Genomic DNA, 25875 nt, shown 5'->3' on the forward strand with positions numbered 1-25875 from the left:
TATTTGGGGGGGGGGTAGAGAGAGAAAGAGAGAGACAGAACAAACTGGGGAGGGGCAGAAAGAGACAGGGAGATACTGAATCTGAAGCAGGTCCAGACTCTGAGTTGTCAGCCCAGAGCCCAATGCAGGGCTCAAACTCAAGAACCCCGAGATCATGACCTGAGCTCAAGTCAGCCGCTTAACAGAGTGAGCCACCCAGGCACCCTATGAATCCCTTTTTTTTAACAGTGCAGGAAAATGAAGCTTAAGGACAATGAGCACAATGCTCAAGGTCACAGGACCTGAGGGTAGCAAAACAGGATGCAAACCGCAGGTCTCTCTGACATGAAAGCTTGCATTCAGTTCCCATTTGTATCTTAAACACCCTTCATTCCATTTTTTTTACTCAATAGCCATTGGCTTTTTTTAAATTTCTGTGTAACTAAGCGAAAACAGTGTTAGTCTTGTTATTGTAATTGTTTGTTTCTCTGTCTCCCAACTCCCCTTGCCATATTTATCTTCATTCTTAAACGTCCAGCCCTGTATCTGCTATGTGGTGCTCACCAGACACAGTTAGTGCAATGGTTCTTCACGAGGGCCAGCTTTGCCTCTCCCATTTACAGAGAGACATTTGGCAATGTGAGGAGACATTTTTGATTGCTGCATTTGGGGAATTAGGTACTACTGTCTTCTGGAGGGGAGAGGCTAAGAATGCTGCTAAATGGCTGACTATACACAGGACAAGTCCCACAATAAGGAATAATCTGGCCCAAAAGTCCAAAATGTCACTAAGTGCTGTGGTCAAGAAACCCTGAACTAGTAGAAAAGATGAAGTAGGAATTGCTTACCTGAATGCTATTTTATATGCTTTTTAATTTTGTTTTTAATGTTAGGCAAAAATAATAGAATGTTGTTGAAAGAAATAGACCTCAAAGTCATTTCTTATTGCCTGGCTATGAAGGTTATACCAGAGAGATGGACAAATAGTGCCATGGCAAGACTTGACATAAATAGGGCATCACCAAATGCAAGAAGGTCCTTTGGTTCACTAATGACTTCAGATAAATGTATACTCTTGCATATTTTCTGGAATATATGAGGCATGAAATGTTTCTTTATATTTCTTGCTCATTAAATAGTTGCTGAATTGATAAAACTAGTTAAGAGTAGCTTAATTAGAGAAGTGTCTGAACCTTCTATTTTTCAAATATATCTACCAACCTCTGTGGTATGTTACACACTTAATGATGACAGGTGCCCCTATGTAGCTGTGTTGAATTTCTAAATTATTCCAGAAACACATTTCATGAGGAGGTTTTTGTGGGCAGAAGTAAAGAGGAGAGAGAGCCCTTTGAATCTTCCAAAGCACAACCCAAACTGATAATGCAGAACACTTCCATTCTACCTCAGCTAATGCTCCCTTCCAACACCAATGGAATCTTCTTGAAGGTTGTTCAGTAAGGATCACAAGGCCACCAGATAGATGGCACATTTGAAGATCTATTTCACTCTGAACTTGCAGTCCCTTATTGCACAGTGTTCATTCTCGACTCAGAAGAGTACAGGAAGCTGCCTGTCAAAAACATCTGGTGTAAACTATGAATTTTATGGATTGTTGTGGATTTAATCCCCAAAATCCTTCTTCTAAATGAATGTAAAGTGGAGATTAATTTCTAACCAAACACACAATTATGAAGTAGATCCACTTTTCCAAACCTGATGTTACATTTCTTAGTCCTGTTGTAAAATCAAAATGCCTTGAATGAATTTAAGCCAAAAATTATTTCTAAATTAAAGGATAATTTAACCTGTCTACACCACTTTATTTGTTCCAAAATGCTTTCCTTAATTGTGATTTATTTGCAATTTTTACCATAAATTTTCATGTTCTAATTAGTTACACAAACATATGGAAATAATACTAGTAAGTTTTAAAAGCATTTAAAGTAATGGATTTAAGGAATTGCAGATACTATTTTATTTGAATAAATCACAAGGATGGTTGCATAGTAAGGATAGAAATAAAAATAATTAAATAGTCCTTTCTGCTATGATGAGCTAAATGAAATTCTAATATCTCTAGAATGGTTTGAGTTTAATCTTATATGACTGTGACAGAAAGTAGAACATGATGTATACACACACACACAATCTCTAAACTTTTAAGGGATTTAAATTTAGTGAAAATCAGTATAAGATGATATTAAAAGCTCTCTGCAGTTTTGAAAACAATAATGTAATTAGCAATGATAGGTCAGTGCCCTATCTGCAGATAACACCAGAAATAAGTAAGTAAGTAAGTAAGTAAGTAAGTAAATAAATAAATAAGAAAGAAATCCTATAGCAATCAAAACAAAATTTCTATTGCCAGACAAATAGTGAATAGCATGTCAATTAAAAAAAACAACACACACACACAGTTCTAATTTTAAGATTGTAAAATTAAGCCCTTTTATGTTAATGTTTGGTATAATGAAAAGATTATCAGTGATAAAAGATATATTATCATATAATTTTTATCTTACAGATAATTTTTATCTTAAAGATAATTTTTCTTAAACTTTTTGGACCTTACTTTTTTCTTACTGATGTATGTTGAACTTGAGTTTTTTGTTGTTGTTGTTTTGTTTTTGTTTTTGTTTATCTAGGCAACAGGTTAAATCACAGAACAAGGACAGGTGTGAGTAAGAGTATACTCTGTAACTGAGTATCTCCATTAAACTATGGATTGCTCCGGGGCCCTTCTAGTGTGTTGTTAATTATGGTATTAGTCAATTATTTGGAGAAAATGAACACAGAAAAACGTTTGAGATAAAAACTATGAGTAGAAGATACAATTTAAGTAAACTCAGTCAAAATTCAGGGAACTGAAAACAAAGTGAGTCTAAATGCTCAGAATGTGTCTTGTGTTGTCCACAGACTCTCTATTATACAGATTTGGCATTTTGTTATCAGTGTTGTTTGATACTGGTGAAAAAATAGAACCTTCCTCTTCCTGTGTGTGTATAGGCTTAAATTAATTTTTCATGAACAAATTGGTCTTGACTACCTTTATTCACTGTACTGAGCTCTGAGGATACAACTGTGAACAAAGACATGACCGTGCCTTTGTGAAGCTTAAACCCTGGAAGTGTAGATAGATATCAACACATTGATTTTATACCAGTATAAGCAGAAGTAGTTAGGCTATAAGGAGGGAGAAATGGGGAGTGGGGAGGCATGGAGAAAAGTCCAGATGTGAGGACACGGCATATGCAGAGATGCAGAAGCAGGAGAGAACTTGAGAATTCTGGAGTACAGTTGAGGGCTCAGGTATAGAGTGGGCCATAGTGCAAGGTGGGACTGGAGAAGTTAGCAGAGACTAGGTCAGGAAAGAACATACTGGGCAGGTTTAGAAGTTTGGATGGACTTTTCTCTAGAGAGCCAGTTGAGGGCAAATTGAAGCATTTGTAAGTCTACTCTTAGTATATAAAGAAGATGGTAGGAGCACCTGGGTGGCTCAGTCAGTTAGACTGGCTGAGTCTAACCGGCTCAGGTCAAGATCTGAGTTATTGAGTTACTGAGTTATTGTTTGGAGTGGCAGGGAGTATACTTCCTACATCCCTTCCTCTTCCACACTTTCACCAACTCTCAGGAAAAAGCCAGATTTTCATTAAGACACGAAGTGAAGGTAAAATTCTGTGAGAGAGGATAAGGAAGTTTTATAGGTCAGTGAACTAGTATTCCAGAAGGCATAGTGAAAAATTTTGTGGAGGTGACTACAAGATGCAATTGTGAGAGGTTGCATCCGAGGAGACAAAGCTCACTGTAGAAGTGAAAAATGAGAAAATAAGATAACAAGAGAAGATGGAAACGGGTGGTGACTAAAGACAACAGGCTGTGAACTTTACAGTTGTTCACAAGTACACCAAGAGAATTAATCCCCGGAGGCCCCATTGTCTGTCAGAGGAGTGGAAGATGGGTAGACAGGGGCACTCAAAACACGGCAGCAGGCTACAGTGATTAAAACTCGCAGGCACTTCTAGTTTGGGGTGAGCGGTGTGCTTTGGCCTTGCTGGAAGGGCTCAGCTGCAGTTCGGTTTAATTACTCCAGCTCCAGAGAGAGGCTCCGGTTTCAAGATGGTGGGCCGCGTCAGGGAACCCCGGGAGTGTTCTTTTGGGCCTAGTTACCCTGTGATCTGAAATCTGCACTTCATTAAACCAATTATAGTATTTTTATCCTAGTGTGGGCATTTTTAAACATTTTGTGTTTGTTTATTTTCTCTCAGCTTTTCAGTTGGAGAATGTCCTGCTCCCTCAGCTGTGCTAAAGGGAGACTTGGTAGAGGGTTTTCCTATGGTCAGGCTGACAAGGAGGGAGCCACCTATGCCTCAGATGGAGGTAATGAGGAGAGCCTTTAGGGGAAGCCAAGAGAATCTAAAATACTGTTTGGTTATTTAGGGCAGAGTCAGATGCCATCATATTTTAAATTTCATCTTGGCTTTCAGTAGAGGCTCCCAGCACAGTACAGCAAGTTCTTTTCAGAGACGACTTTGCCTCTTAATATTTCCCTAGAAGTCTGAACTTCCACATTTTTTATTTTCTTTCCCTTTCCAATGAATATTGCATTAGTTTTCATTTTTTAAGAAGATATCTGCCCTTCATACTGTTCTTAGGTGCCCTGTCCAGAAACTCTTATGACCTGAAAGAATACGTAAATATTTCTTCCTCAAACTGCAATTCTTAGCTTTTAGAAGTGTAATACAATTACAATATAATTATAATATATAGTATTATGTATTGTATGTTATTATATATTATTATACATTATAATTAGGATGATATTATTAGTAGTATAATGATAGATAAAAAGGAGAATGTGACCCAAGTTGTCTGTAAAGTATAGAAAACTTGACTCGGTATCCATTTGCCAGCATGATAATGACCCACTGGGCTCATTTTGGCTCCCAGACTTCAATTGTTATTTAAGAGCTTGACTTCAGGATATACCTTAAGTATTAGAGAGTATGAAATTATCACCTGAGATTTAGGTTGCCAAGAGACGCTTACATGAGTTGTAATGACAGTTTCAAGTGTTGTCTGTGGACAGATTTTGTTGCGATAATTGTGAGCAGAAAGATTGCTTTAGGAAAATTGAGCAACTTTTTCTATTTTATCCGCTTTCAAGCCTGAACAAAGCAAAAGATTTAAATTTCTCCAAGAAAGTGTATGTTTTATATAGGAGTGCCTCAATTTAATGTTGTGAGTTGTTAACGTATGCTTTTTTGAGCAGGTGAAACGCATCACCATGGGTTCTAAATGGCTGTATCTCCATGTCCACTGGAATCTATGCTAGTGCTGTCAGTTAGTTGATAAGTGTGTCTTTAATTCAGTGAATGACTCTGAAAGATTCACGAGTAACTGTTACCCTAAAAATCCTTCTTTTGAAAGCAGGGCAATAGACTTTGCAATATTTTTATATGAAGTCTCCATAATTAAATTTGCATTGAATTATGGAACTATGGAATGGCCCTTATTGTAGACATTTCTTCATTTTCTGCAAGAGTCCAAAAGGTGTAGGGTTATCTTCAGCTATTTGGATTGAGTGCAAATATTTTGAAAATTGAAAACAAACTTTTTTAACTCTCCTTTAGGGAGTAAAGTCATATTTACTTACCTAGACATTTGATGTTTCCTGGTTTAATTCATAATTTTTACCAATGGCCAACATAATGATTAATAAAGCAGATACATCATAAAATGTTAAGTGCTAATTCAAAACATTTGTTCTAAAATTAGAGCCAGACATCTCGTAGCGAGAAGTAGTAGGTGATTTCAAAAAATAAAGATCTTGAGAAAATAAATTTCCTCTCATAAAAAAACAAAGGTGCTTGTGAAATGAGAACAGCCATTCAGGAAGTTTTATTCGTGCAGAATCCTCACATAATTCAAGCAAGGCAATGAGATACACAGGCTTGAAATGAACCTGGTAAAATTCCACCTTGTAATAGAAATTGTGTTGTATTTTCTTTTGTTCTTTACTCCTCCTAAATTCCAAGGCCACTGTGGAAAGCTTGGAAGGGGAGGTCCCTAAATTATCTGAATTATGTTTACAAAAGGCAGAAAATCAGGAAAAGTTCCTATCCTATCCTATCCTAGTTACAATGCATTAGGGATTGCAAAGTATGAGAAATGTATGCGATGTGGTTATGTATAAAATGTTGCCAGTTCTCAAAAATTTTGTTTGGTATCTTCAAAGTAAACTTAGATTTATAGGCAATCTCCTCACTATCCATGAAAGAAATAAGAGATCCTTTACATTTAGAAGTGATTTTAGAGTATAGTACTGGTTTTTGAACATGAACAACACTTTCACTTTTGAAACACTTTTAAGATTGATCATCAAACATAAGATCACGCATAAACAGAACCTCGCACATACACTGTTGTGTTAAGTATTAAAATAAATTTATTTTGTTTTGTTTATTATTTAGCTGAACATATGGTAATGGTTTTGACACAATTCAGTTTCCTTTTCCTTTTTTTTTTTTTTTTTTTTTAATTTGGAGGGAAAAAAACAACACAAAAAGCAGAGCTTCTTTTCCCACTTTGTCACAGCTGGTTACCAATCAATCTCAATTCACGGTACAGTGATGATAGCACATGTTGTCCGGGGGCCAAATCTGATTGGGTTGCATTTTTCAGCAGTGTTCCATATCAGAAAAAAAAAGGTATCTTTATGGTGAGGACTGTCAGCACATGATTGTACAACTGTCATTAATCAAACCTGGCAACAATGACTGCATTTATGTAAGTCTGAGACTGACAGATTTTTACAATCAAAATCACCCAATTTCTATTAGGATTTCCTCACCAGTATTTTTTTGCCCCTCTATTTCATTCTTTCCCCCCTGGTTTTAATTAAAGTCAGACAATACCGCCTACATGTTGATCATATATATTGTACCATATTTACAAAGTATCTCTTTTATACGAAGTATGCTTTACTTATTTAAAATTGATTCTCAACTATTTAAAGGGAGAACAAATCAAGGCAAAATTTAAGTACATTTGATTGTTTAATTAAAGAATGATTTTAAAGTGTGTGTATATTAGTAAACACATGCATGAAGCTCCTAGGATTATAGTTGGTTTTAGAGAAATATCGAGTAAAATATTAATAAAGTTATCTTCTGTAACTTTTTAAACGCTGAATATAAAATCACTGGTGCAGAAATGCACACCTGCCCAATGTGCACACACGCGCGCGCACGCACACACACACACACACACACACACAGCAATAACACACATGTCAAATGGAAGGGGCGTGTCACTCTATGTTAGAAGAATAAATGTACTTGCTGCAGAGGACACTGATTCTAGTCTCTTTACAGCTCAAGACAACAATCTCAGAATCTTCTATAAAATGGTGTTTGGAAATAGGCAATTTTTTCTAAATCATTTATTGTTGTGAAACCGTGTATTAAACTCTTTTGTAAAGATCTCTCTAAATGTAAGGAGTTTTCATAGTTTTGTGTATTACTCAGTCAATATTTACTTTCTCGGGAAAAATGATTATTTCTCCAATTATCCAATGCAGTAGTGAAAAGCATCAATGAGATTACTATTGTGCACATCCCAGCTTATCCAGAAAGAAATACAAGAAATAAGGCCACATTTATTGGACCTGTGGAAATATTTGACGTCCAATTGCTTGTGATATATGTAGTTTTTGGAGGCAATTTATTATCTCAGAGAAATCATGACCCATTAGAGAAAACAGAGGCTAGTAGTAGATAGTCATGACAGTTTTCTCTCTGATTATAATTGCCTCAATGTGTGGCCTTTGGAAAGGAAGTTTGTCATTTTTGCCTCACATTGCCTAAATGCGAAATTAGGAATGAGCCACATATTTATTTCTTTTTCGGTTTTGAAGTGTTTGGAGATACAGTTTATTTAAAATCGGTTCTTGTATTTCTTAAGTTTTTGCAAGTAAGAGTTAATTTGATCACATTGTAAGTCTATCATTTCTCTGACCTAAGATACTTCTTACTGTAAAAATTGCTAAAGGTCATGATGTGCTTGAGTCCCCTGGGCTCATCAGGGTACGTTCAGGGTTCAGACGAGAAATTGCCACAGTGGTTGAGTGGTGTTGGGAGGAATAGTGTCCCCAGCTGTGTGGTGCACCGCTGTATTAGACCCATTGGGTTGGCAATGTAATAAAGGAGAAAAGGTGTGTACTTTGAAGTAAAATAGACCTTGATTTGAAAATCCAAACTTGTATATGAAGATATCAAAGCTTTAAACAATATCAATTATTGCAGTAATTTAAAAACATCTGTGAGGCAAACACACACACACACACACACACACACACACACACACACTTACACACACACACACCTTGCTTTCGTGCATAGTTCAGCCCACAAATAACCAAATTGCAATTATGAATTTATATTACCCAGTATAAATTTCTGTACCCAGACCATGAGGCATTGACCAGTTATTTATTGAACCCATGAAGGAAAAATTTATAGGAGCAGCTGCTATTTTGGTAGTATTCCCCATGCTTACTTTAATTTTTCCTTATAGATTTATACATCATGTTATTTTAAAAAATTGAATCTTGATGCTCTCTCTTGGTATGAAGTTCTAACCTCTGTAATATAGTTGATGAAAAAATCTAGATTCTAAATTCATATACGGTCTAAATCTTTGCTACCAATGAATTTCAGCATTCTGGATAGCAAAGTGCTATTTTTCTAATCTTAAACTTAGGATATTAAACTACACTCAATTTTTTAAGTATTTAGTCTGTCTCAGAATTTATTATCTGTTAGCTTCTTAGAATAACTCATTTCTGTGTATTTTATTCTAATTACATAATTAATTAGTACCCCCACCCACTTCACCTAGAGGTATTTAATTTAGGCTTCAAGTGTTCACCCTTAATATTGGTATACTGAATATTTCTATGTTTACCGATTCATGTTCTTCATGGTTTTCTCTACTGAAATAGTATTCTTCTAAGTTTCATTTTTACTTGTGAAGAACTTAAATTCATGTACATCACCTTTATGATTGTCATGTCTACAATTCCTCTTGGGATAAATATGGAATAAAATTAAACATTATATCCCAGATTATGCTATACTATATTTTATAAAAGCATATTTATTTTTTTAATGTTTATTCATTTTTGAGAGGCAGAGAACGAGTGGGGAGGGGAAGAGAGAGAGGGAGACACAGAATCTGAACCAGTCTCCAGGCTCTGAGCTACCAGCACAGAGCCGGATGCAGGGCTCGAACCCATGAACCGCGAGATCGTGACCTGATCCAAACTCAGATGATAAACTGACTGAGCCACCCAGATGCCCCTATAAAAGTGTATTTATTAAAAAGCTATATAGTTTGCTTTCAGTCAGGTTGAACTTTATATCTCTAAGTTTTGTGTATCTCTAAGTTTTGTGGGGAAAATCATATTTTTCCTCCTTACCTACCAGAATTTTTATGAGGATAAATTAAAGAGTATATTTGAGAACACTATGCAAATGTATTTTTATTGTCATTATTTTATTTTCACAAGACATGTGATTAGAAACCACCCTAGTTGCCAAAATAATGAGATAATAAATTTGAAAGCATTCAGCAAAACACAAAGCTTTAACTCTGTTTTCTCATAGTCTTCACATTTATATTAGATATTCTAGAGTCACTTTATTTATTCTGTGGTAGGAAGAGAGATTATTTTTTGATGTTTTTAATTTACAGAGGGAAATTTATGATGATAACACGTAAACCAAATGTCTAGTTGCTGGTCAAGATTTGCTATCTTCTTTATTTTAGGTTTGTCTCTTTCTAAAGTAGCATTTATATATTATATATCTTGAGTTCTTAAATTTATAGCATTATGTTGATATCAATTTAGCCTACATTTCAGAGCTAACTGCTGATGTATAAACCTAACAACATTACTATATTTCTTGATATATTTCAAATTAGTTCATCTTTCTGTTTTACACGCAAGTGTTTTACTAGTAACCCTGCTAAGAAAGAACTACAGAGTAGTTTTGAGCATTTGTTGGGTGGTTCATCATTCATTCGATAAGCCTTCATTGAGCACATCCAAGATCACAGGTGGTATTTTATAGGACAGGAGGTGAATAGTTTGGAGCAAGAGGGATTCAGTTCTTGTTTTCATGGAACATACATGCTCTTGAAAGGCAACAAACAAGCTAAAAACTTGAAAGAGTTATGTGCTTTAAAAAATAATAAAAATAACCAAAGAAATAAAAAAAATAAAAAGAAAGAAAAGTAATCTTTTAAAGTTACTGGTGGAGGGGGGGCACCTGGGTGGCTCGGGTGGTTAAGCATCCAACTCTTGATTTCAACTCAAGTTGTGATCTCATGTTTTGTGATAATGAGCCCCGCACCGGGTTCTTGGCTGATGGTGTGGAGCCTGCCTAGGATTCCGTCTCTCTCTCTCTCTCTGTCTCTCTCCCTCTATCTCTATCTCTATCTCTCTGCCCCTCCCCTTCTTGCATTCTTGCTCTCTCTCTCAAAATAAATAAATAAACATTTAAAAAAATTACTGATGGGTAGAAAGCTACTTCACATTATTTGAGCAGGAAAGACATCTTTGAGGGAATATCTAAGTAATCTTGAAAGTCAAGAAGGACTGGCAATGGAAGATGTAGGGGAAGGACATTCCATTAAGTTGTGACAGCAATGAGGTAGTTATTTTAAACAAGGAAAAGAAGGGTCATGTGGTTAGAAGAGGGTGAACATTAGCCTTGACAGATAGGTAAGGAATCGATTATTTAAAACATTGAATATTATAGAAATTGGTTTTATTCTGAGTGACTGAATGAGAAGCCATATTTAGGTAGAATGAAATAATCATATTTAGGTATATCAACTGATGAATTTGTATTGATGCTCTTCATTCTTCTTAAAACCCTTAGATTATATATCCGCTGCACATTATACAGTTGTTGTTACAAATATTTGACCTAAAAATGAAATAATTCATATGGCCTCAACCAGGAGAGAGAGTGCACTTTTCTGATTGGCACAGGAAGTAATAGGATTACTTGAAACTTCTGGAAGAAGTGTTTTATTTTATCATTTATAGAAGATCATCTAATAGAGATGTTCAAAAATGAAAGAGATCATTCATCATAGGAATAAGTTGGAAGACTGGTTGGTAGATTGTGGCACACAGGATTCAAATGTTGATGGATGGTTGCAGAAGGGGAGTTTTTTAAAGTTTCTCTTGATGGAAAGATTCAGATATTTTATATATATTCAAAATACTTTTAAATAAATCCATAATGCTGGTAATATTCACAATCTTCTCTAAGGCAAAGATCCAGTGAAAAATGAGAATTTAAAGATTCTGAGCACCCCAAGATATCAGAGAGTATTCAAATCTGTTTTGTTGTTGTTTTTATGGTTGGTTTGCTGGTTTTGTGTGATGGGACCCAGAAAGACTTGTGTAGTTAGCAGTTATTTCTAATTGGCATAAGACAGCATGTCCCTCAGAAATGTGTGCATATCAAACTTTGGGACTGAGGAAACATATGTGTTAGCTGGAGAAGTCTTAGAGGTAGTACCTGGCATGTAGGAGAAATGTAAGTTTCCTTAAATGTTAGGATTTCTTGAATAAAATAATTAAAATTATTACATTTTTATTATAATTTTCTCAAATGTCAATGATTTTCAAAGGTAAATTGAAATGAGGCAGTGTTTAATGAGCATCTACTAATTCCAATGAATAAGCACTTTAATTTTTTTTAATGTTTATTTATTTTTGAGGGAGAGAGAGAGCAAACAGAAGAGGGACAGAGAGAGAGGGAGACACAGAATCGGAAGCAGGCTTCAGGCTCTGAGCTGTCAGCATAGAGCCCTATTTGGGGTTCAAACTTGTGAACCGTGAGATATAACCTGAGCCAAAGTTGGATGCCTAACCAACTGAGCCACCCAGGAAGCACTTTATATAGGGAAGCACTTTATAATTAAAAATTATCCTGGGGCACCTGAGTGGCTCACTTGGTCAAGTGCGCCTCAGGTCTTGATATTACGGTTTGTACAGTTTAGCCCTGCTTTGGGCTCCGTGTGGACAGTGTGGAGCCTACTTGGGATTCTCTCTCTCTCTCCCTCTCTCTCTGACCTTCCCCCATCCATTCTTTCTCTCTAAAAATAAATCATCTTAAAAAAAATATCATGCAAAAACCTCTTTATTCTCCAGGCTTAATTATCTCACTGCAAATGGACCTATGACCTGGATACATGTACTCTCTGTACCTAGTTGGAATCCTGCAAATATTCTAACAAGAATCTCCATACCACCAGACCATTGTCCTTATCCAGACTTTTACAGCCTGTTACTAAAACCCTGTCTATAGTTAGAAAAAAAAAGTTTACTTACTATTTTCTGATACTAGCATGGTATCTTTGAAAGGTTGTCTCTTTTCTTACTTAGTAGCTAAGATTAATTCAGTTTATTCCTCTAAGGTGTATTTCATTTTTCATTTTTCTTATGGAGACCAAATTACAATTATTGAGTAGAATGCACAATTACTTGGATCCCTGATGAAGGAACCCTTGATAAACAAACAAACAAACAAACAAAAAACAATTAAAAATACTAAAACACTGATACAGTATCCCCACTACTATTCTTGGCTTTCTTAAACACTCCTTAAAAAAGTGAGAAATCTTAGCAAGTCTGATTTCAAATCAGACTTGGGCTTTTCTGATTTGGGGTTCAAGTATTATGTAATCTGTAAATTATAATTAAACACTTTTTTAAAAAAATATTTATTCATTTTTGAGAGATAGGGGACGCGCCCAAGAGCAGGGAAGGGACAGAGAGAGAGGGACAGAAAATCTGAAGCAGGCTCTGCACTGACAGCAGAGAGCCCACTGCAGGCCAAGAACTCATGAACCGGGAGATGACCTGAGCCAAAGTCAGACACTTAACTGACTGAGCCACCCAGGCTCTCCTAAATACTTTTTCTTACTAAAGCAAGATATAAAAAGCTCTGTCACTCTATCCCCCATGTTGTTCCCTATATAATGAATTTATCTAATGTGAGGTAAAATTTGCCATAAAGTATAACTATGTTTGCTGAATGTGAAATTTCTATACAGTTGATATAGATATTGTGGCATATATGTCTTAAGTTAAAAATTCAACAAAGTATTTTACTGTAGGAAAGGGGTACATAAGGAGTGGAAAAAGCACCAGGTTGAGAGTCAGTGTTCAAGGTTTGAATTCTGATTTTTCTCTTATTAGTAAAATGACGTTGAGCAAATCATTTCACTCGACTAAGGGTCAGTTTCCTCATCTGTAAAATGACAATTTCTGGTTCAGAGGATTATTCTGAGTATGCTATGCACTAATGGATGTGTATTTTTGTGTTTTGTTTGTTTGTTTGAACTGTGAGGCAACATACAATTTATTATTTTTTTTTCCTCAACGACAAATCATAAATCATGGATAATATAAGTATCCTTTTATAAAACTTAGAATACTGGGGCACCTGGGTGACTCAGTTGGTTGAGTGTCTGACTTTGGCTCAGGTCATGATCTCATAGTCTGTGAGTTCAAGCCCCGTGTCAGGTTCTGTGCTGACAGCTCGGAGCCTGGAGCCTTCTTCGTATTCTGTGTCTCCCTCTCTCTCTGCCCCTCCCCCACTCGTGCTCTGTCTCTCAAAAGTGAATAAATATTAAAAAAATTTTTAGAATATGGTTTTCATGTGTGTTTGATCCAGAGAGGCCTTTATAGACACTCAAGTTTATCTTCCTCTTTTTTAGCTTTTGATAAAAATTCAGAGTGCTGTGAAGCGACTTTACTAAGTTAAATAAGAGCCAGTAACAAAACTCTAACCAGAATTCAGTGTTTTGAGATGAATTAGAAATATCTGCTAAATATTTCCCTGCATCTGTTGAGGGATCATATGGTTCTTATCCTTTCTTTTATTAATGTGATGTATCATGTTGATTGATTTGTGAATATTTAACCAGTCCTGTATCCCAGGAATAAATCCTACCTGATCATGGTAAATGATTCTTTTAATGTATTGTTGGATCTGGTTGTCTAGTATCTTGTTGAAGATTTTTGCATCCATGTTCATCAGGGAAATTGGTCTGTAGTTCTCTTTTTTGGTGGGGTCTCTGTCTGGTTTTGGAATCAAGGTAATGCTGGCCTCCTAGAATGAGTTTGGAAGTTTTCCTTCCATTTCTATTTTTTGGAACAGCTTCAAAAGAATAAGTGTTATGTCTTCTTTAAATGTTGGTAGAATTCCCCTGGAAAGCCATCCGGCCTTGGACTCTTGTTTGTTGGGAGATTTTTGATTACTGATTCAATTTCTTTACTGGTTATAGGTCTGTTCAAATTTTCTATTTCTTCCTGTTCCAGTTTTAGTAGTGTATATGTTTCTAGGAATTTGTCCATTTCTTCCAGATTGCCCATTTTATTGGCATATAATTGCTCATAATATTCTCTTATTATTGTTTGTATTTCTGCAGTGTTGGTTGTGATCTCTTCTCTTTCATTCTTGATTTTATTTATTTGGGTCCTTTCCTTTTTCTTTTTGATAAATCTGGGTAGGGGGTTATCAATGTTGTTAATTCTTTCAAAGAACCAGCTCCTGGTTTTGTTGATCTGTTCTACTATATTTTCATTCAATCCTGGTATCCGAGAGCTAAGCATGTCACGCAGAAATAGGCTAACTGTAGGAAGGATTATTTTTATTAGACATTAAATACATCACCAGCACCTTTTCTGAAGCCATCATAAACATTTTTTTTTCATGTTTTTAATTGGCAAAGTTAAGCAGAGAAAGTTTACATGCACTGTTACTGTTGTATGCATTTTAGCCCAGGACTTGTCCTCCTAAACTGTAAATGTAGCTCATAAGAAAACCCTACTGGACAAATGTGGCAAATTTGCAGCCTTGCAATCATTTAGATTTGGTTGACTCTTATATCAGTAAGAAATGAGATATTCATCATGTAAGCAGCCAGTATTTCCTGAACTCCTACTAGGTGTAATAAAAATAGACAATGTGTATTGTGCTTTCTGTATCCTAGTTTTATGCATTTTATGTGTAACGTCTCCTTCAAAGTTCACTTCTACTCCATGAGGTAGTTGTTACTGTCAGCACCATTTTGCTAATGAAGAAAATGAGGCCCAGGGAATTTAAGTATCTTGTCCAGTTTTACCAGCATAGGAGGAAGTAGACTCCTAGATTAGAACTCTGGCCATTGGCTCCTGAGACTGTCCTCTAAACTGCTCGGTTATGCTACTGGATGTTAAAAGCTCTGTGTTAGGGGCTGAGGATATAGCAATGGGTGAAGCAGACAGGATCTCTGCCTTCATCAAAATAAACAAATACAAAAAGTAAGCAAGTGCAGAATGACTGTATAGCAGTAGGTTTCAATGAGAGAGTAATTACAGTTTTCTAGTATAGAGATGGAAAGCTTCACACAAGAGTTTGATAAAGCTTTCCTAACAACTTATGACATTGTAACTCAGCAGAAGTTTAAATGAAAACATGCTGACAATAAAGTAACCATCATTATTGGAGGATAGAGGATCATGGATAGCTACATTTAGTTGGCAAGACTGGTTCATAGACATTGTTTTTTGTCACGCAAAGCTCTGTAAAACAGAACTATTATTAGGTCTTACATTGCAATGAACATAAGCTATTATTCTTTTAGCTAAAGCCAGAAGTAGAAGAAATCTGATTATACTCATCTTCAATGCAAGCCTAAAAAGTTTGTTTTGTCCTGAAAGCAATAGGAAATCACAGCTAGTTGTGAGCAGACAGAACCAATTAAGGTAATATTTTTAAAATACAGCTTTATCTGCGTGATACATGTGAGGAAGAAAGTCAATGTGATCAGTCAAAAGCTATTGCAAAATTGTGTGAGTGAAATAACAAAGGCCATCAGTGAAAATCAAGAGGAAAGATCAGATATGAAAAGGATGATAATAGCTTTGTTCTTCTGCTTATGTAATCGTAATCTCTTAGAATCTAATAAGCATATTCTTATGAAAGCATTTCAACAGATTCATAATAAAATTTTATATTTCTTTTCTGAGCTACTGTGTTAGTCTACTTGTTAAAAAAATAGAAATGAGGGGCACCTGGGTGGCTCATTCGGTTAAGCATCTGACTGTTGGTTTCTGCTCAGGTCATGATCTCAAACCCCAAGATGTGGGTTTGAGCCCCACATCAGGCTCTGCCCTGGCAGTGTGGAGCCTGCTTGGGATTCTCTCTCTCACCTTCTCTCTCTGCCCCTCCCCTACTTGCACGGTCTGTCTCTCTCAAAATAAATAAATAGGGGCGCCTGGGTGGCTCAGTTGGGTAAGTGTCCAACTTCAGCTCAGGTCATGATCACACGGTCTGTGAGTTCGAGCCCCGCGTCGGGCTCTGTGCTGACCACTCGGAGCCTGGAGCCTGTTTCAGATTCTGTGTCTCCCTCTCTCTCTGCCCCTCCCCTGTTCATGCTCTGTCTCTCTCTGTCTCAAAAATAAATAAACGTTAAAATTTTTTTTAAAAAGTAAATAAATAAATAAACTTAAAAAAAATAGAAGTAAGCAAATAAATATGTGTGAAAGAGCTGAGGATGTGCATTTCCAAAAACCACTCCAGGTCATGTTGATATTTTAAGAGCTAATATTACTAATTAAAAAAAACCCCGGCTCCTTCTTAATTCTTTCAACCAGGTGTTTGTGTCAATTGGCCAATAAGAGAAAAATGCCCTTTAATATATTTTAGCTTTATATTCAAGATGCCCCCAAATTAAATCCGATATTTAAATGCAGCATAATTTACAAAATGATACAACTCACTGAGAAACTGAAATATACACTATTTCCTTATTATCTAAGAACCACCACGGAAAAGTTTAAAGTGCTTTTAATGCCTTTTATAGTTTTGATGCAGTAAGAGATGAATATGTGTATAAAGTATCGATCATTGGTAATCAAACCGCAAGAAGTCACATATGAACTTAATGATCTTATTAGTAAAACCTTAAATCTAAGCAATTACACTTTGTGGCGGCATATTACATGTGTATGTGTACATGTGTTTTGTTTTAGTTGAAATACAGTCACAAAAGAGAAGAAATGAAGATGAAAACAGTGTTATCTTAATATAGCTGAAATGTTATTTAATAAGACCAATTCGTATTCTACACAGGTATGACATCAAAGATGATTATACTCTGAGGATTAAAAAGGCCATGAGTACAGATGAAGGCACTTATATGTGTATTGCTGAGAATCGGGTTGGAAAAGTGGAAGCCTCTGCTTCTCTCACAGTCCGAGGTAAGAAACATAAGATGGGAAATACAATTGAATCAGCAGACTAATATTTGGTTAAATTGGTAAGTGAACTCCCAGTCAAAATAATAGCTGATCCTCTTCTATTGTTTTTTACTAAAATGTTTAGATTTTGTGTCCTTTCTATTATTAATTGAAATAAAATTACTTTCAAATTTGGTTCAAAGGGATGATTATTTGAAGCGATTTTTTAATTTAATGAATAATAGTTAATATGGTTTAAAAGTAAATCTTAAGAGTAGAAAAGATTTATACTAGTCTTCGTGGTCCCACCGCTTTGAAGTATTTACTGCTTTTAAGTGTTACAGTTTCAAAGGTACTCAGTTTTCTGTTTACTAGTTTGTCGGGTTTATACTAGTAGAGTACTACTTTGAAATTCGTTTTATTTCAGCATCCAAGAAGCAATTAAAAACAATAAAACTGACACTGCTTGCAGGGTGGAAAATGGATACAAATGAGCTACCGCATTGAGAAAATCTGATTGAGAGAGTGATTTGTGAAGTTCATTGGCCTTGAATAACTGAAATAGTGTGGCTCCTGTAACAACTTTCACTTTCTGGGAAAAGTGTCATGCACTTTTTCATTCATGGGAATAATATTCATTTATAGACTCCCTGGAATTGGTTAGTAGTGAAAGAAAGCAGCACTTAACCCTACAGTGAGGTAGAATGAATCAACTGTCTTCCTGGTGGTGCCTGTTGACTCACATGAGTACATTATATAGTCCCAGCTACCAAGTGGTACCATGTGGACATCTACACTTACTCTTGCCAAAGAGACATCACCCACCACATCATTTACACTCACGGGATTTCAAACAGCGATAGGCAAGCACGTCCTCTGATCTCTTTCCACCTTTCTCCCACCACCCCAACTGATGGCTTCTCTTCTCATCCTTTATCAGGTCAGCTGCATGCTCGCACCCTATAACTGAGAGACTCAGTTATATCTCATCCTGTTTAGTCACACCTCCTACCTTGTGTAGCTGTACTCCCAGAAGTTTTCACAGACGGGTGAAAAGGTTTGGAGGAATTTGGCTTGGTGAGAAATGTGTCAGGGATTCTCATGTTGGTCCTCCATCTGGACCAAAAATGATTTTTGCTGACCCATGATTTCAGCATCAAACCACTACAAGACAAACAAGCAAACAAACAGCACCCAAAACTTAACTTCCTTCAGGTAACTATTAGGAGACATGCACTTTGAATGACTTGGAAAATATTGATGATTTCCATACTTTCCAATTGCTCCATTTTTATTCCACTGAATCCATTTTTTCCTCCCATCCAGACATTCTAGAGTGAACTTAGGTACAGAACAGATTTAGACAAAATTGACAAGCTAGTTGTTTAAAAACATTTCCATTCCTCATTAGTTAACAGATCATAAAAAGCTATGATCATATAACAATCAAATATATACACTGATTATATATTATCAAAATCTGATAGTCTTTGTAAGCCACTTTACTATATCTAATCTACATTCCCTGTAGGTGATTCTATATTAATATAGATTTGCGTGCTAGTCCTTTGGGAAAACAATCACTTGACCAAATTTCCCCCAAAGCTTATTTATTTGTTTTTTCTAAAGTGAGTGGGGGAAAAAAATAAACAACCCCCCAAGAAATGTTCCATATTAAAAAAATATATATATTTGCTGACTAAACATAAATGGTGAGAAAATGTGAGGAGTTGTTTGTTTGTAGAAGCAGCAGTTCTTTTTATACTTGAATGCTTGGCTGAATGAGACATGAAGTGGTCTGTTTGCTTTAAAATATTTCCCAGCTAATTGTTTTCGTAATTTGTTGAAAGTTTCAGGTTTAACATTTCATTTAACAAAGCATGCTCCTCTCGCATGGATGTTTAGAGCTAACTTAAAAAACTAATAGAGTTTTTTTGTTTTTAATAGGATTTTTTTTAAATCAGCAAACCTTAAATGGTCTCTCCCCTAATCTGTGTCCTGTAGATGGATTAGAGAGTTTAATCTGTGTGGTATGTATTTATTACTCATCTAAGACTGAATGAACCTCAGCAACAGGGTTAAAGAAAAAAAAATCTCCATAAGACAATAGAATGTGGAGTAAAATATTGTTTAAAAATATTTTTTACCATTAGGAAAAGCAGTTGGAACTTCTCATGCTAAGAGGTTAACAGGAGAAAACGCATATTATCTATGACTTAATTTTTTTCTGTGCTCATTTTTCTATGCACGTACATGAAATGGTTAGCCCTTCCCTGGATTGTTTTATTAGAACAGGGTCAACCGACCCAAGAGGCCACATCCATTTTCATCCATTTAATGCAGGGACACAGTTTAGTTTAATTTGCTGATTTTGAAAACATCCACCTGCTGGGGTTTTTTTCAAGATAAAATGTTGCTATGTAACAAAAACAAGAAGTTTAATTGGGATGTTTCTGCTAAAATTTTATCAGGATATTCAATTGGGGAAAAGGAAAAGGACTTTTGTAGTCAAAATCTGGAAAACAGATTTACTCAGTTGTTTTCCACTTCAAAATAAGGTGAAAATAGACTATAAAATTAAATTTAACAGCAAGTGGCTCCCTTTGCTGACTTGAGGAACATAAAATTAGAAAGAAGTAATGCTAAACAACAACCAGCCTCCTAGCATTTATATTCTAATCAAATAATTCATGATCTAAGAGAGCTTTTTTAAATGGCTCCAGAATGTGTTAACACAAACTGCATATTTGTAAACATTTTTCCCCATTTCAATTGCTGAAATTGGCTTTGCATAATTCAAGACTTCATTGGAAAAACTATCTTGCTTCTAGGGCAATAAAACTTTTTCCTTTTTGAATTACCCTAGACTAGGTGAAAGAGAAATATATTTTATTTTTTTAAACCTGATTTTTCACCATGGTTTCTTCTTTCTCTCTTTATTATCATAGACTCAAAATGCCTTTTCGTTTGTAAATGAAACATTGTGTTTGAGATTTAGCCTCAGGTGACACCTGAAAATGCAAATTAAAAACGAAAAGACAAAGTTCTTTTCCTACTGGATGTTGATAAATTAAGAGATATATATTTCGAATGAGGCACAACTTTATGATTTCGTCTGATATCTTGTTCTTGGTTGTTGTTTTTTTTTTTTTTGTGCACCTCCCCCCAAGATTGGAAAGAAATTGTGCATTGGGCAACGTTCTTCTTTTCTTCCTCTTGCTATGGGAACACATCATGGACTGTAGGACACATTAGAGCTTCACTGAGCTAGAATTTTCATCCTGCTGCTATAATTGCTTTGCTCTTCTTTGAATTATCTTAATCCCCCTTTTAATAATAAATAATAATATAAGGCATGCATCTCCTAAATAGGCAGCACCATATTGTTTCAGAAAATGCACAAAGCTAGAATCATGGCGTATTGGTTGAGTGAATGAATGCCTATAAATATGGTTTCAATGACTATATCCATCTCATCATGTCCAATGAGACATCATCAAGACAAAACTATGCTAAATTCTAGAGTCACATTCTATATGCACTAGAGCTATCCACTAGGATGTGGGTGAGACACTTGTCACTAAAGTTTATATTTTGAATGTAAGAGTTCATAAAAGTTCAAATGCTACTAAATATATTTCTTCTTCATTGGAATAATGGCACCATATATTTTTATATTTTTCCATTGCTTTTATATAAAGTGGTTTACTATCTAAATTGATTTGGCATTATTCTTTGTAAAGAAAGTATTATTAAGCCCATGTGTGTCTCTTACAATTGCTGTGCATTAATAACAGGGCCAGCCTATTACTAATGATGTTAGTGATTGAAAGTTATGGTATAATAAAAAATAATAATAATTTGTTGAAGCAGCAGTTTGAAAGCCATTCTCAGAGTGAACAAGAATCAACTTGTCAGTCATTGTTTCCTGCCCTCTGCCAAAAAAAAAAAAAAAAAGAAGAAGAAGAAGAAAAACGTTTAACAGTAGTTAGGGAGCTACTCAGTTGAAATCTCTAAGGATGTTCCAACCTATTTGTTATATTTTCATCCACCCTGTCCACGGATGAAAAGTGATGTGATCTTAACTTATTACTGGCTGAAAAGCAGAGTCAGGGGCTTTTCTGTAGTCCTTGTAATGGTTCTGACTAACCATGCTTAAAATCCAATTCCTATTTAAATCAGACAGTGAGGCCTTCTTTTATTGACATGACATTTGCTAGTCTGTGACTTGAATGGTTATATTCATCAGGTTCCTAACTTTGGGGGTAATACAGGCTGTTTAAAAAGTTCTTTGAAATAATAACTATAGTAAGTGATGACAATCAAACTTTACATGAAATTATCTCTCACATCACATAGAGCTAATTCTGGAATGCAAAATAATTATTTTCTTAAAATTATATGTATAACTTTCAGTTTTAGTCAAACTCAGACATCCTGTTCATACTTGAATTATAAGACTAGAAATCACTCTACTGTCCATACTTAAATGTAACATTACACATCATGCATTCTGATAATTTTCTTTTCTTTCTTTTTTTTTTTAATTTCTTCTTTATGTTCTCACCACACCATTGTAATGTCTACAGCTCGCCCTGTTGGTAAGTAGCCATCCTTCTATCCATTTAGCATGGCTTTGTACAATGCTTCATAACTCACGCATACTAGGATTTAAGAGAATGAAATATATTTATCACCCATGTTTAAATATTACTTGAGGGACTATCTTCTGTAAAAAATTGCTCCTGATCTTTTCATCAGTTTGATAAACATTTTATAGTGACTTTTGGTATTAACAATGAATAGGTAATGATTTTCCTGAAAAATAATATATGAATGTTTAATACTATAAACTGCTAACTTTTCCTAAAGAGAAAAACACAATAATTATTTTTTCTTGTATATGTAAAATAATCATGTATTAGTTATACTTGATATTCATTAAGATAAATGATTCTGAACTCAATTAAGAAGTTTGACTACTGGATGCACTTTTTTTTTTATAAGCAGCTTCGAGTCCTTGTTTATTATGGACATTTTTAACTGCTGTATACTTATTATCTGTATGCCTATTTAAGCAAAATGTGGTAGAATGCTTCAAGTTATTCTAAGGAGATGCTTACACTAAGAGGGAAAGGGAAGGATGAATTGTGTTCTTTGGCATGGAAAGTTGGTGGTTTTAATATATCTCATCCTTCTTTCAGCTTTGCAAAAGTGAAGTTAACTGTTTGCATTTGCAGTAATTTAAGTGGTAATTATTTGTAAACATTTGGAAAAAAAATATTTTCAAATTCACTGATCTAATAATCTTTCTGCATCTCTTTTAAAGTTTAGCTTAACCAACCAATACATGTGTTTAAATAAAAGAAATCTTGGTAATTGTGTTATAAGGAAATGAACAGATTGATGCATAAATGGATGGATGGATGGATGGATGGGTGAATGAATTTAGTATGTTTCTTTTTTAATATATCAAGAGATACTTTAATAAATTGTCAATTTGACACAGCTCTGTAAATTGTCCATCTAACTTCAAAATCTTTCTTAATACACTGACTTGACATTGACATTTGATATATATTGGTCCAAACTCATAACGTTTTTTTTTTCCATTAGTTGAAACATTCACAAAACTTATTGTTATGTAGTATATTCTTACATACATAACAATACAGAAAATAGAACATTGGTTTCCCAATCTGAGTTTCTGGTCTGCTATTTCTGAGCAGTGCTTCTTTTGTTAGTTGTTTGATATCCCTGATCCTCAGTGACTTCACCTAGAAAATGGAGATAGTAATATTGACTTTTCAAAGCTGTTGTAGGAATGAAACAAGTTCAGGTCGGATTATATATGTGGAAACACTTTGTATGCCAATATTGATCAACATTCCTAGTTTCTGAGACATATATTATTTTATACTTTTGTGTTTTTGAAACATAGTTATGTCTTGCAGTCATAAAATACAATCTTGTTTTCTTTCAATATAATTATTAAATTGATCATGCTTTTTTACACTTGGAGATGTAGGAAATTGAAGAATATGTTACAGTTTTAAGCCTCATTTTTTAGCGTTGTATGAATTCTTATTAATGATAACTTTACATATCTATGGTACGATATAAAACATTAAGAAGTGAATGGGAAACAATAAGATAACTTTTCTGGTTAACAGGAAAAATAACATTTAAATTGTAGATCTTTATATGTAGAAACCTTATGCCGATAAACCATGACCACTTGATTTATATTACTTCACAAGTTCCCAGAACATAAAACAATATGTTAATAATTTCCAATACATTTAAAACTCATGAATAGAAAAGATGTACATTAATAGAAAATGTGATGCACAGAGAGTATTGGGATGTACTTGTCACCTGCAAGGCATTTTGAAGTTATTTCTGTTTTTATTCTTGTTTGAAATGATTTTTTTAATTCCCATTGGACTGGAACTAAAGAATAGCTTTTTGACACATTGTGTTTTGTTCTGGGAAAGTCTGTCATTTCATAAATCTATCTCCAATGACTTATGACAATGTTCAGAAATATGAAGAACTATACTTTAAACTTGACAACTGCTATTAATTTTGGAAACTGAACGTTGGATATGCTTTTAGTGGATCACCCGAGACGACACTGATAATGAGGAAATTAGCTTGCTTTTTCTTTGCATAAACTTTTTAAAATTAATTTTATTATTTTTAAATTACATCCAAATTAGCATATAGTGCAACAATGATTTCAGGAGTAGATTCCTTAATGCCCCTTACCCATTTAGCCCATCACCCCTCCCACACCCCCTCCAGTAACCCTCTGTTTGTTCTCCATATTTAAGAGTCTCTTAGGTTTTATCCCCCTCCCTGTTTTCATATTATTTTTATCTTCCCTTATGTTCATCTGCTTAGTCTCTTAAAGTCCTCATATGAGTGAAGTCATATGATATTTGTCTTTCTCTGACTGACTAATTTCACTTAGCATAATACCCTCCAGTTCCATCCATGTAGTTGCAAATGGCAAGATTTCATTCTTTTTGATTGCCAAGTAATACTCCATTGTGTGTGTGTGAGTGTGTGTGTGTGTGTGTGTGTGTGTGTGTGTGTGTACCACATTTTCTTTATCCATTCATCCATCGATGGACATTTGGGCTCTTTCCATACTTTGGCTGTTGTTGGTAGTGCTACTATAAACGTTGGGGTGCAGGTGTCCCTTCAAAACAGCACACCTGTATCCCTTAGATAAATACCTAGTAGTGCAATTGCTGGGTTGTAGGGTAGTTCTATTTTTAGTTTTCCAGAGTGGCTGCACCCAGCTTGCATTCCCACCAACAATGCAAAAGAGATCCTCTTTCGCCGTATCCTCGCCAACATCTGTTGTTGCCTGAGTTGTTAATGTTAGCCATTCTGACAGGTGTAAGGTAGTATCTCATTGTGGTTTTGATTTGTATTTGCCTGATGATGGGTGATGTTGAGCATTTTTTCATGTGTCAGTTGGCCATCTGGATGTCTGCTTTAGAGAAGTGTCTATTCATGTCTTTTGCCCATTTCTTCACTGGATTATTTGTTTTTTGGGTGTTGAGTTTGATAATATTTATAGATTTTGGTAATCTTTATAGATTTTGGATACTAACACTTTATCTGATATGTCCATTGCAAATATCTTCTCCCATTCTGTCGGTTGCCTTTTAGTTTTGCTGATTGTTTCCTTCACTGTGCAGAAGCTTTTTATTTTAATGAGGTCCCAGTAGTTCATTTTTGCTTTTGTTTCCTTTGCCTCCAGAGACGTGTTGAGTAAGAAGTTGCTGTGGCCAAGATCAAAGAGGTTTTTGCCTTCTTTCTCCTCAAGGATTTTAATGGCTTCCTGTCTTACATTTAGGTCTTTCATCCATTTTGAGTTTATTTTTGTGTGTCATGTAAGAAAGTGGTCTAGGCTCATTCCTCTGTATGTCGCTGTCCAGTTTTCCCAGCACCACTTGCTGAAGAGACTGTCTTTATGCCATTGGATATTCTTTTCTGCTTTTTAAAGATCAGTTGGCCATACATTTGTGGGTCCATTTCTGGGTTCTCTATTCTGTTCCATTGATCTGAATGTCTGTTCTTGTGCCAGTACCATACTGTCTTGATGATTACAACTTTGTAGTATAGCTTGAGGTCCGGGATTTTGATGCCTCCTGCTTTGGTTTTCTTTTTCAAGATTGCTTTGGCTGTTAGGGGTCTTTTCTGGTTCCATACAAATTTTAAGATTATTTGTTCTAGCTCTGTGAAGAATGCTGGTGTTATTTTGATAGACATTGCATTAAATATGTAGATTTCTTTAGGTATTATTGACATTTTAACAATATTTGTTCCTTCTACCCAGGAGCACGGAATCTTTTTTCCATTTTTTTGTGTCTTCTTCAATTTCTTTCATAAGCTTTCTATACTTTTCAGTGTATAGATTTTTCACCTCTTTGGTTAGATTTATTCCTAGGTATTTTATGGGTTTTGGTGCAATTGTAAATGGGATGGATTCCTTGATTTCTTTCAGTTGCTTCATTGTTGGTGTATATGAATCTTTGCATAAACTTTTTACATGAATTTGAATT

The 25875-nt window shown here is 35.1% G+C and overlaps 1 protein-coding gene across 19 annotated transcripts in view; it reads left to right on the forward strand.

The window, feature by feature from the left end:
• Positions 1-25875, forward strand: part of ROBO2 (roundabout guidance receptor 2) — a 1749879-nt gene that overhangs the window by 1592869 nt on the left and 131135 nt on the right. For 14 of the 19 annotated variants that reach the window (XM_040484189.1, XM_040484194.1, XM_040484186.1 and 11 more), the window contains 2 exons: positions 17187-17314; positions 21883-21894. In XM_040484189.1, the coding sequence (XP_040340123.1) occupies positions 17187-17314; positions 21883-21894 (140 nt within the window). The remainder of the gene's footprint in view (positions 1-17186; positions 17315-21882; positions 21895-25875) is intronic. The other 5 variants (XM_040484188.1, XM_040484196.1, XM_040484203.1 and 2 more) reach the window with 1 other exon arrangement.

The sequence above is a fragment of the Herpailurus yagouaroundi genome, unplaced genomic scaffold (genome assembly GCF_014898765.1).
Source record: "Herpailurus yagouaroundi ecotype Mexico unplaced genomic scaffold, PumYag 162, whole genome shotgun sequence".
NCBI classification, from domain to species: domain Eukaryota; kingdom Metazoa; phylum Chordata; class Mammalia; order Carnivora; family Felidae; genus Herpailurus; species Herpailurus yagouaroundi.